This window comes from Cariama cristata, unplaced genomic scaffold (genome assembly GCF_000690535.1).
Source record: "Cariama cristata isolate BGI_N322 unplaced genomic scaffold, ASM69053v1 scaffold34265, whole genome shotgun sequence".
In the NCBI taxonomy this organism is placed as follows: Eukaryota; Metazoa; Chordata; class Aves; order Cariamiformes; family Cariamidae; genus Cariama; species Cariama cristata.
In genome coordinates this window covers 1-11,140 of record NW_009617504.1, presented here as the reverse complement: position 1 = coordinate 11,140, position 11,140 = coordinate 1, and the positions used below count along the sequence as shown (strand labels likewise).

Below are 11,140 nucleotides of genomic sequence, written 5' to 3'. Positions count from 1 at the left end.
GGGAAAGGCTTTCAAAGGTGAGCATTTAAAAACTTGTGTCTCTTCTGCTTCAGTTGCTTTAGCAGAGCCGGGGAGGTGTGGAGGTCCCGGGCACTCCTTGCATACCCATCCATTGCCTTCTGCTGCATGACCTGGTACCAAAGTAGAACCACAGAATCATTTAGGTCGGAAAAGATCCTTAAGATCATCGAGTCCAACTGCAAACCTAACACTACCAAGGCCACCACTAAACCATGTCCCTAAGCACCACATCTACATGTCTTTTAAATACCTCCAGGGATGGGGACTCCACCGCTTACCTGAGCAGCCTGGTCCAGTGCTTGACAACCCTTTTGGTGAAGAAATTCTTCCTAATCTCCAATCTAAACCTCCCCTGGTGCAACTGGAGGCCAGTTTCTCTCGTCCTGTCATCACTCATGTCCCAATAGCCACAGCAGCTCCTGGATCCTGCTCTCTCCCTCAGTCCGCCACGGCCGGGCCATCCCCTCTGTGACAGGAGACAGCAGCTCGGTAGCAGATTTGGGAAGGGGACTGCAAACTCCTGACTCCTGAGGGAGCCCAGGCTGCGGGAGGGAGCCGTGGGGCTGCAGAGCACGGCTACTGGAAAGGCCACACACGCGAGGAGGACTGGGCTGGTGGCCATGTCTCTCAGACTTGACTCTTCACGGCCAAAAAAAGAAAAAGCGCCTGATATCCCGAGGAGAAGGGGCCGAAGGGATGCAGCGTCCTGGTGCATCCCGAAGCTGGCAGGGCTCTGGCAGATGCAGATGTTGCTCTCAGGCATTTTGGAGAGGGAGGGACCTCACAAGCTCGCAGAAGCAAAACCCAGCTCACCCCACGGCAAACTGAGGGCCAGCTTTGCCGACGCTGACAGGATGAATTACTGGTGTTTCAGGATGAGACCTGCCCCTTTCCCTGCTTCGGTTATAAAACCGTTCTCCAGGGAGGCAGGGATGGCTCCTCACTTCTTTTGGCTCCGCTCAGGCCACAGCTGTAGAAACATCATTGTTTTGTGAGTGGAATGGTATTATTGTTTGTCATAACTTTCATATGCTGGGGCCTCCGTAGCTGATTTTTTTCAGCATTATATATAAATTCCCTCCTCCTCTGAGAATCCCTTTTCCCCATTTCCAGGCCTCTCCTGCACCTCCTACCTTTCAAAAAGATGCTACGGTTTTATTGTGGGTCTCTTGTCTGTGACTCTGCAAATGCTTTTGGTTTTCTGCCTGGGGCCTGCCAGCTTTTTCCCACCACTGCCAAATGGCAGCAGAAAGAAGATGGGCTATCATCTCAGGCTGGAGGCTTTCCTTTCTGCTGTGCTCTCCCAGTCCTTTTTCTTTCAAATGTAGCGTGAGGTCAAAGAAGAGATCGTGTCAAGTCTTTCGAACGACCTTTTTGGAGCATACGTGCTGCTGGCTTCTGATACTGGCAGCTTCCCTTGCCACAGCAGGGGACAGACGTCCCTTTGGCCCTTTCGCCACACTACAATGTTATCGTTTTTTTTTTCCTCTCTGTGAGCAATGTTAGCAACCTGCTGTAGCCACACCAGCCCTGAGCCCAGGGCTGAGCAAGAAGGAGAAATTAATATTAAACAGAGGGTGAGCTTGTGATTTCCTTAGCTGATGTGCTTGGTACAAACCATCACGTATGGCCCAGAGTTGGTAGATGTGCTGCTGGGCAAAGCCTTCACCACCAGCAGCTGAGGTACGGGCACTGCTTTGCCCTCACCTTTCCAGATGCTGGTTTGGAGCCTTGATGGAGGGAGGGCATGGACGGTCATCCTGTTGCTGCACACATTGCCTCTGAACACCTGTGTAATGGGTTCAATATTAGGAGCCAGGAAGAAAGCCAGGGTGGTGAAACACTGGCACAGGTTGCCCAGAGAGGTGGTAGATGCCTCATCCCTGGAAACATTCAAGGCCAGGTTGGATGGGGCTCTGAGCAACCTGATCGAGTTGAAGATGTCCCTGCTCATTGCAGGGGGGTTGGACTAGATGGCTTTTAAAGGTCCCTTCCACCCCAAACCATTCCACAACTCCATGAAAACCTACGGTGACGTTGGTCTTACCAAAGAGATACCCACCCTCCTGGGAGTGATGCGACGCGGGTCGGGGCACAGCCTGGCAGGGCTGGGGAGGGGGTGGAGGTGAGGGGTCCCAGTCCAGCAGCAGCTCCCCACTTTGCATCCCAGCCCCGCAGTGCCACGAAAAGCAAATCTGCCCTGAGTAACCCCGTGGGAATGGCCTGGACACGAGTGGGGAGTGGGGCTGGCGAGGGTGCAGCTGCCGCTAGATGTCAGCCACTCCTTGCTGCAAAGCAAAAGACCCAAAAAAATCCCAGAAAAATCCCTGCAAAGACTTAATTCCTGCTTTTCCATGGCACTCCGCTTATTATCCCTTGCGAATTACTTAAGTGAGAGCGTCTCTGAGTTGCTTCAGAAGAAAATACTTCACTTTATCCCTCAAAACATTTAATGTAAAGGCTGTTTCTCTGCATAATAATGTTTTAAACCTTGATATTGCAGAAGCAGATTGTCAAATGATTTACATCTATTTTGCAGGAAGGATGTTTTTTCCCTTCCTCAGAGTAAGCTCAGGAAATGAGAGAACCAGGCAGGAAACTAGCTAAACACTGATGGAAATAGAAAATGAAGATCTTTATCTTGCCAGTGTATTGACAAGCCACGGGTAATAGGGGTTTTCTAATGGTTTAAACCATTGTATTAAAAAATAGACAAAATTGAAATTTAGTCTCCCTTCCCCAAACCCTCTGAAGTGGAGCTAATTAATCAGCACTTTTGCTTCTGGCAAGCAAACACAGCAACAAAACCAACAGTTACAAATTACAGTAAACTTTGCGGTGCACTAATATCTGTGTTTGGAGTTTAACCTGTTACCTCTGGCGCTGTACCTGACGTCTGGCACACGGGAGGTCCCTGCTCCCCCCAAAAACTAGGAAAACAAGACAACAGCTTCTCAGTGATACCTTAGCACATGAGTCCTCATTTGCTGCTGCTGCCCTCTAAGCCACCTCTGTGCTCTTCCAGCCCTGTGGTGACCGTTTGGTAGGCTGTTCCCAGAGCGTAAAACAAAACATCTGGTTGTTAACAACACGAAGCTGTTACAACAGCTGGAGTCTGCCAGGATGTGAGGGACCTCTGGCCAAAAATCCTTTCCCAGCTGCAGGGAATACTGGTGATACAGGATCACTGTACCGGCTCAGCATCAGCTGGGAGCTGCCTGATCCGCACCCATCCTCGCTGCCTGATTCGCACCCTTCCTCTCCTCCGTCCTCCCTGGCGAGGGGCCGCAGGACGATGGGACGACGTAGCTCCAGGCTGGACCATGCTCTGCCTCATCACTGTCGCAGCCAGTGTTGGCTTTGCAAACATGAAGAGATGCTCTACTTTGTACTCAAACTACATTAATATTTGGCAGTCTGGTGGAACCATCCTAGGTTGAGACAGAGGCTGCAAACTCCTGGCATATATTATGAATGAATTAGCCCAAGCATGCCGAAAAGGGGACTATGGAGCATCAGCGACACAGCTGCTATGGGGCTCCGCAATGGGGCTTTCACCTATAGGTGAGTAGTTCAAGCTGGAGTCGATCATCCTAGTCAAAGCATCACACTTGGGGAGTTACCGACAGCCCTGCTGAAGGCTTTGCTATTTTAAGCCCAGGCTGGGGAGCCTGGAATTGGTCGGGTAGCTGCCGCTTGTCTCTCGCCCATTTCTGCATCCCTGCAGGTAGGCGCAGCTCTGGCTTCATGGGGATGATGGTGCAAGAAGGTTTGGGGAGCAGCTCCGCAGGATGCTGCCTTCGGGAGCTAAGGCAATGTAAGCCAGACCCCTGCTCCCCCGGCAGCTCATGCTGCCTCGCTGTGCCAGTACAGCTCTTGGTGGGGCTGCCACATAAACCAGATCACTGACATGATCCAAGTTAAAAATAGACCTCCAGCATAAAGCAAAGCAAAAACTCGGATGGTTATTTTTAACCCAGATCTTTTTGCTGATGTGCTGCGCAGCACAGTGCCGCATATAGTTGTGCTGGCAAAGTGAAGGAGGAGCTGAAATGCGGCGCAGTTATGGGAATGAGAGGCTGAGGACGGAGGGGGTGTGGTGGAAACTCCACCACCGAAGCCAGGGTCTCATGATACCGCATTTTCATTTTACTGGATCTTAGGATGCTCCTGATTTCTGGCAGCAGAACTCTGGTCTCTTTTGCTACAAACTCCTTAACGTTTGTGTTCTTTAAAGACAGCTTTAAAAAAAACAAGACAAAACCAACCAACCAAGCAAAAAACCCCCAAGTCTAAATAGCAAAACAACCACAAAAAGTCATCATAATGGCTATTTTTTGGGGGGGGGAGTTTTGTATACAAACACATACTCCCCTCCATAGCCAAATCTGGGCTAATTTGTCATCCGAGTGGCTCAGGAACGTTGTCCCCTGTTCGAAGCCACTCCAGCAACCCACTGTCACAGGTAGTGCTCCGAGACACCTGTCGTGGGGGATGTACGTAAGGGCGAGCGGTCGTCAGAGAGACCTGGAGCAGCCCACAGCATCTCGAAGGCCATGCCTGAGGGTCTCTGGTGGTGCGAATGGCCCCAAGACCCCGCTCCCTCCCCCAGAAGCTCTTTCCTTTTCTGTTTGTTACATATAACTGTAGCTATATTAAAACCTCCTAATTATAAGTTTCAAGTCAGAGATCGTATTAATCACCGACCTGAGAACAGTACAGAGATGAGCAGCCAAAGGCATGAGCAAATCACTCTAATTACCAGTTTTAGATGCTGCTCTTCAAAACTTGATTAGCTACAGATATGCAGGTGATAATTCCTACTGTCTTCTTTATAGCACACCCTCACTATTATCCACTCTAGTCTGATTTTGGTTCCTATTAGAATAACATTATGCTAACTAAGTAATCCCGCACACAGAATGCTTCATGATGGAGATGATTAAGTGGGTTTAGATGATGATTAATACCGCAAACTGTACTATCAGTGTCAGAGAAACTGGTGAGGGATGTACACAAAAAGAAGGAACTCCTCGCCGCCACCGTACATCCTAACTGTGAACAGAAACAATAAACAGGAATGAAAAATAAGCGGATCATTAATAAGCTTAATTTTTAAAAAAGACATTGCAAGAAAACATAGACAAGCAATTGAATCTGTTCTGCGAAGGGCTGAAACTACCTGTAGGAGACAGTCCATTTCAAGCATGTTACTAAGAGCAGAATTTGCCCCTTCCAAAAGCCCCTAACAGTTCCCGTATACTCAATGGGCAGGTGGTTACGCTGCCCTCCTCCGCCACGCGCCCCGGATCGGACTGCTCAGACCACCTTTGGCTGCCCATATTCCATAACACACGAAATAAAGCGGAGCCTCACAGGAGGCTTTGCTCTCCCCAGGAGCCACATCACAGCAGGGCCACAGCAGCGGCCGGTTGTGCTTCCACCTTCACACTCCCGTTCGATTTTGGGGACACGCTCAGACAAGCCCAAAGCTCCAGCTGCACTCCCAGCCAGCACCTGGGACCCAGGCACCATCTTTGAAAGGGTTTCTGTTCACCCCACGTGCAAGCCCTGAAATACGCACGTACTTTCACCGTTGCTCAATGATGTTTTGTTCTCAGTTATTTCTCGCAACCCACATTTAGATCCAAACCATGCCGGATTAACACACTGCGAGCATCCCTTCACTGTAGCGTGAGCATCTCGGTCCTCCTTCCTTCAGGGGAAAAAACCCACTTCCAACAATGATGACGCTAATTTAAGAAACAAACTCACCAAAAAAATATGAGGGCTGCCAGGAATACCTTAGTTATCCACAGAGGTTAAAATTTTATTTTGATATAAAAATTAAATAGCAAAGTTGGTTTTTTTACAGTGATAAATTAGAAATTTACAGTACATACATTGAAGTAGATATATTTTCTGTACACCCCAAAATAATCAGTGTCTATTTCCTTAAAATTCAGAAAAAGGAGCTAACTTGTCTGTTTAACATAAGAGCTAAGCTTGTACCTCTCCGGCAGATGCTTCCGAAACCTGCGGTGAGGAGCGCACAGGCTGAGGGGGGAGAGGGGAGCAGGGGCTGCGCAAGGAAGGTAACTGCTGTAAAGGTTCTCGTTGTATAACCACAGCAACTGCACTTCCGAGACAGGATTAGTCACACATTTTTTGGCTTTAAATTCATAACAACGTTGAAACGAGAGAACATACGCGTTGCAGATACCCACCCTTCGCAACCGCCGGGTTTTGGGCCGTCTGCTGTGACACCCATACAGCCCCAAAGCGGAGCAATGGAAAGCACATGGATGAATACATTTATGGGATGGTTTCATCGCTGCAACAGCTAATTTTGCTTTGGGTTGGCACAGTTTCCTCCTGACTCCTTGTGAAAGATGTTCCTTCAGGAACAGCAGCTGGTGTCTCTCCCCAGCCCACCTTCTCCCCATAGTCTTTGAGTCTCTCACACTCTTTAATGGACACCCCCCCCAGGTCTCTCATAGGGCTACGCAGCGCTATCCTCATCCAACTCATTTCCAACGTCCCAAATCACCGGGGACATCTGTTTGTCACAGTCCCCAGGGTGACAGGCAGAGATGCAGGGATCTGATAACAAGGTACTACTTAACATGGTTAAAAATGCCATTTATTGAATCAGTCAGGTCAAACATGGGTCGTATCGGCCAGGAGAGTATGCAAACTGTTTCAGAGTGAAGGACACTTGAGTGAACATGACACTTTGGCACAGCCCAATACTAGGTTACAAGAAAAGGCTCATACTGCATCCTCGCCCCTCAAAAGTCAACACATAGCTGCTGACTTTACACCCCTCGCTGTGCCAGGAGAAAGATTATACAATGGAGAAGCTCAGCTATCTGAAGATCTCCTACTTGCAGAACTCCCTGTCCACAAAGGAATAACCAGATCCAAACACAACACTAATAACGAGAGACTTTCTGGAGAGGATGAAAAGGCTCGGCTGGTATGCGGCGTTGGCCAAGACAATGCTTGTGCCTCTTGAGTAGAATGTGTCAAGTTGTCACTTGTTCTGCTGGAGAGGGAGCCCAACCGCAAAGACTGCAATTAGGGCTTGTTTGGGGTTTGTTTTGTTTGTTGTTTTTTTTTTTTTTTTTAAAAAAAAATGTGCTGTAGCACATGTTTCAACATTGACATTGAAACAATACATGCTTCTGGGACAGATTAGTGCTCACGGCCAGAGCTGGAATGAATTGTGGTTTGGGAAGCACATGGGGCACCTGTGCGAGAAGCGAGGACTGTAATAAAGCGGTGCCTGTTCTCAGCTGCCCTCCAAGGTCGTGCGAGTCGGGGCACCCGGTGGATGCTCCGCAGCTGATCAGGTTCCACGTGAATGAAGCAAAAGTTTAGGGCACACAGATAAAAGCAAAGGTCCTTCAAAGGGATAGAGCATTAGATCAGTGTTCTCTTAAGTGCTTCTATGATATTTCTAGTTGCATCACCTTTCTTATTAGTCAAACAAGCCCCCGACACATGGTTCAAGCTCCCCATGAGCACAAACCGATGCCTCCTCAAATAAAAGGATAAGAAAACTCAACAGTTGCTATGAAACAACATTATTCACCAAGAAGTTGGATCTCTTCTCTTGGGATCCTTTTAAAAAAACGAGAAATGTCTCTTGTCATTCCTGAGGACCGAATGCCTGCTCACATTCTGCCTGTAAATATACATTAGGAAAAAACCTCCATAGCTGTCCGTGAGCAACTGGAGCATCGTTGCGAGGCAGTCAGCTGTACTGCAATGTCATGGGCTAAGAATGTTCTTTTAATTGTAACTGACACACATAATTATACAACTGATCTGTGTGAACATGAGGTTGCCAAGGAACTTAACATTTCGCTTCTCCCCAGACTGGCGTCTGCAGAGATACCATCACACTGAATGAAATATATTAAGACTTAATTGCTTCATGCAATGGGTCTCCGGAGAGAGCCAGATAAGTTTACTTGGAGAAAACCTGCATTGTTTTTTTGAAGAGACTTTCAACTCATTTTTCTCTTTCCTGGAGGAAGGAAGACTATAACGTAAGACTTTATTTAAAGCTATGAAATGCAGCAGAATAAAGTAGTCCACTGGAAATAGCAGGAGCACCTGAAGGGACAAGAATGGAGGCAGATGGATAACGATAACCAATGCAGAAGACCATACGCAGCTCACAGCTCTCACCGACTCCTCTATTTCTGACAATGGCCTTGAGTAAAGCTTTTAAAAAAATTAGGAGTATTGATAGAACCACAGAATAATTCAGGAGGGAAGGGAGCTAGGGAGGTCCACATTCCTGCAAGGCAGAGTCAACTCTCAATTCAGATCAGGTCACAGATGGTAAAAAGAATGAGAGGAAATTATTATTAGACCATCAGATGACAAGAGAATCATCCTCACTAATAACTCACTAAATCTTACTCATCATGGGTAACTCTCAGACCTGGAAAGTCCACTTGGCATTTGTTGGAGGACCTGATCCTTGGCTGACTTGCGCAGCACATGGGAGCAACAGAATTCCCCAGGGCATAAAGGCACAACCCTCGGTAAGTGCTTCCTTCATGATGCTGAACTCAGAAAGACGGCATCTAACTGAGGTCCTGAGTGCTCCATCTTCTGATAACTGGACCCTAAATCAGCCCAGAATTTGGCCCCAGACCACCTTTCCTCCATCAGCTATAAGACAATGAAAAGAAAACAACATCCCACACCTGTGAGCTAGAGTCCCTCAACTTCTGAAGACTTCAGGATACTGCATCCTGCTTCAAAAAAAGAAATAAAATTGAAAGATAACGTGTTTGGATATTTCACAGCTTTTAAAGCCTCCCTGGGCTTTCCTATTTTGGGCAGCACGGTTTATGGCTATTGCATCCGCAGCATGATCTTTTTGCTGTTTATTCTTTAAGGCTTTTTATTCCACCCCCCAGAGACAGGTTGTGTAACCGTCTCCCTACTCTACTCCCAACATTTACACGGCAATGCTTACACACGATCAGTCCTTCACGGGAGAGCAGCCAGACCACCGTGGTGTCGTCCTCTTCTCATACCACCGTCTCATTCCCTTTTCCAGGTTTCACCCAACCATCTGCTCTCTTCTCCCGTTTCACTTTCCCTGAGTTCACCAGTCTGTTCGAGCACTTCTGCCACGTGTGCAGAGTTTTGGCTGACCAGATCCACATACCTGATGTAATACCCACCAGGAGGGACATGAAGATTTTGAGCATCTCCACTGCCATATTGGAATCATCTGCCGAATAGCGGAAAACAGCCCAGTTGGAGATTTCGTAGAAATAACAGGCAATGACACATGTTGCTGGGACAGTGTACAGCACTGAAAAGACACCGATTTTGACCATCAGCCTTTCCAGTTTGTCGGTTTTAGTTCCATCTTTCTGGAGATTAGACCTGATTTTAAATAAGGCCACTAGTCCCGCTGCAATGAATAAAGTCCCAATGACCAGGTAGGTAAAAAGCGGAGCGACGACAAAGCCCGTCAGCGCATCTAGGTTCTGGTTCCCAACGTAGCACAGACCGGTGAGCTCGTCTGCGTCTACCAGTCTCATAATCAAAATGACGATGGTCTTCACGGCGGGGATAGCCCAGGCTGCAATATGGAAATAAGAGCTGTGCATTTCTATAGCTTCATGCCCCCACTTGAGTCCTGCAGCCAGAAACCACGTTAATGTGAGAATAACCCACCAGATGGAGCTAGCCATCCCGAAAAAATACATCAGCAAGAAAATTATAGCACATCCTGTGTTCTTAAGACCTTCTTGGATAAGAACAGGTTCTGCTGCCTCTTCAAAATCACAGGATATCCTTTCCCGGCCCACAGTTAGCCTCACAATATAAGCAATGCTATAAATATTGTAGCACATGCTCAAAAATATGATTGGGCGCTCCGGGTAGGAAAATCTGGATGAATCAATCAGGAAGGTCAGGACCGTGAAGGCAGTTGAGATGAAGCAAAGACTGGCCCACACGGCCATCCAGATATCTGTGAATTCCTTAGCTGACCTGCTGTAGAGACCAGCGTCGTAGCCGCACTTCAGGACACAGTTCAAACTTCTCTTCACCCAGATGTACTGATCCGAGTTAGATCCCATGCTGTGGCACTCTTCTCCGGGCTGCAAGGAGGTCTTGCTATGAAGGGGAACCTCTTCATCTCCCGGGCCCTCCATGCACATGTGGTTGTGATCATTCTGGGGTGGGAATTTGCTGCAGTTTAGGCTGTCCGGCCAAGCAAACCCAAATTCTTTTAAAACGGGTTCGCATCTTCTTTTGACAGAGAGGCACATGCCACCGCAGGGCCCTATAGGGATGTTAATCTTCTCGGTGCACATCGGGACATAGACGGAACAAAGGAAGAACTGGAAGGGAGAAACAGAAATCACGAGTGTGTTAGGGGAAAATTAAATGGGTCAAAGTATAACGAGTTCTCTTTTTTTGCCTTTTTTAACAGTAATATTTGGTCCTTTGCCTTAAAAAACAGGAAGCAGCATAAAACAAATAAACCAAGAACAATAAAAACAAAAGGGAAAAAAAAAACACCCAAAACTAACAATGTTGTCTTCTTTCAGTTCAAATGTGGTCCAAAGCCAAAACCCCATCATTTTACTCCCTAGATTAGCTCCACGTACATTTGGCCCATCAGTTTCAATAAAGCGAGTAGGAATTGGCCAGATCTAAACCTCAAAGGTACAACTTTGGAAAGAAAAAAAAAAACAACACCAAATTGAAAGTGATTTAAACAAATACATATATTTGTTCTAGGCACTGCCTGGATATCACAGCTAACAAACAGAAGAAAAGGCATTTATTGAATTACTTTGGCTCACGATCCTCCCAGAAGAACGTCTTTTTTCTTTTACCATAAGGTCACGCACGTATTTACAGAGGTAATAAAACATCCTCGTTTTTCTCAGCTTTTGAATAACCCAATTCCGCGACGCGACAACGTTAAGAGGGATTGCGTGCTAATTCAGGAACTCTGCCCCAAGAAACAAGCTGGGTTTTGTTTGATGAAATCCATGCCCGTGGGGAGGACAAGGATTTTGCCATTCGCCGGGGCAAGAAACTCCAGCGGTGAAACTCCCGGCCGAGG

At 47.4% G+C, this 11,140-nt stretch overlaps 1 protein-coding gene across 1 annotated transcript; it reads right to left on the bottom strand.

Moving 5' to 3' along the window:
- Positions 1-8,915: 8,915 nt before the first annotated feature.
- FZD4 (frizzled class receptor 4) lies at positions 8,916-10,403 on the bottom strand. The gene has a single exon (XM_009700558.1). It carries the CDS (start codon positions 10,377-10,379, stop codon positions 9,078-9,080), a length of 1,302 nt encoding a protein of 433 aa, XP_009698860.1. The 5' UTR covers positions 10,380-10,403; the 3' UTR covers positions 8,916-9,077.
- Between the last annotated feature and the right edge of the window lie 737 nt (positions 10,404-11,140).

What these genes read in the sequence shown, in the direction of transcription:
- FZD4 (XM_009700558.1), bottom strand. Translation starts at nt 10,379, where the DNA reads ATGTGCACCGAGAAGATTAACATCCCTATAGGGCCCTGCGGTGGCATG.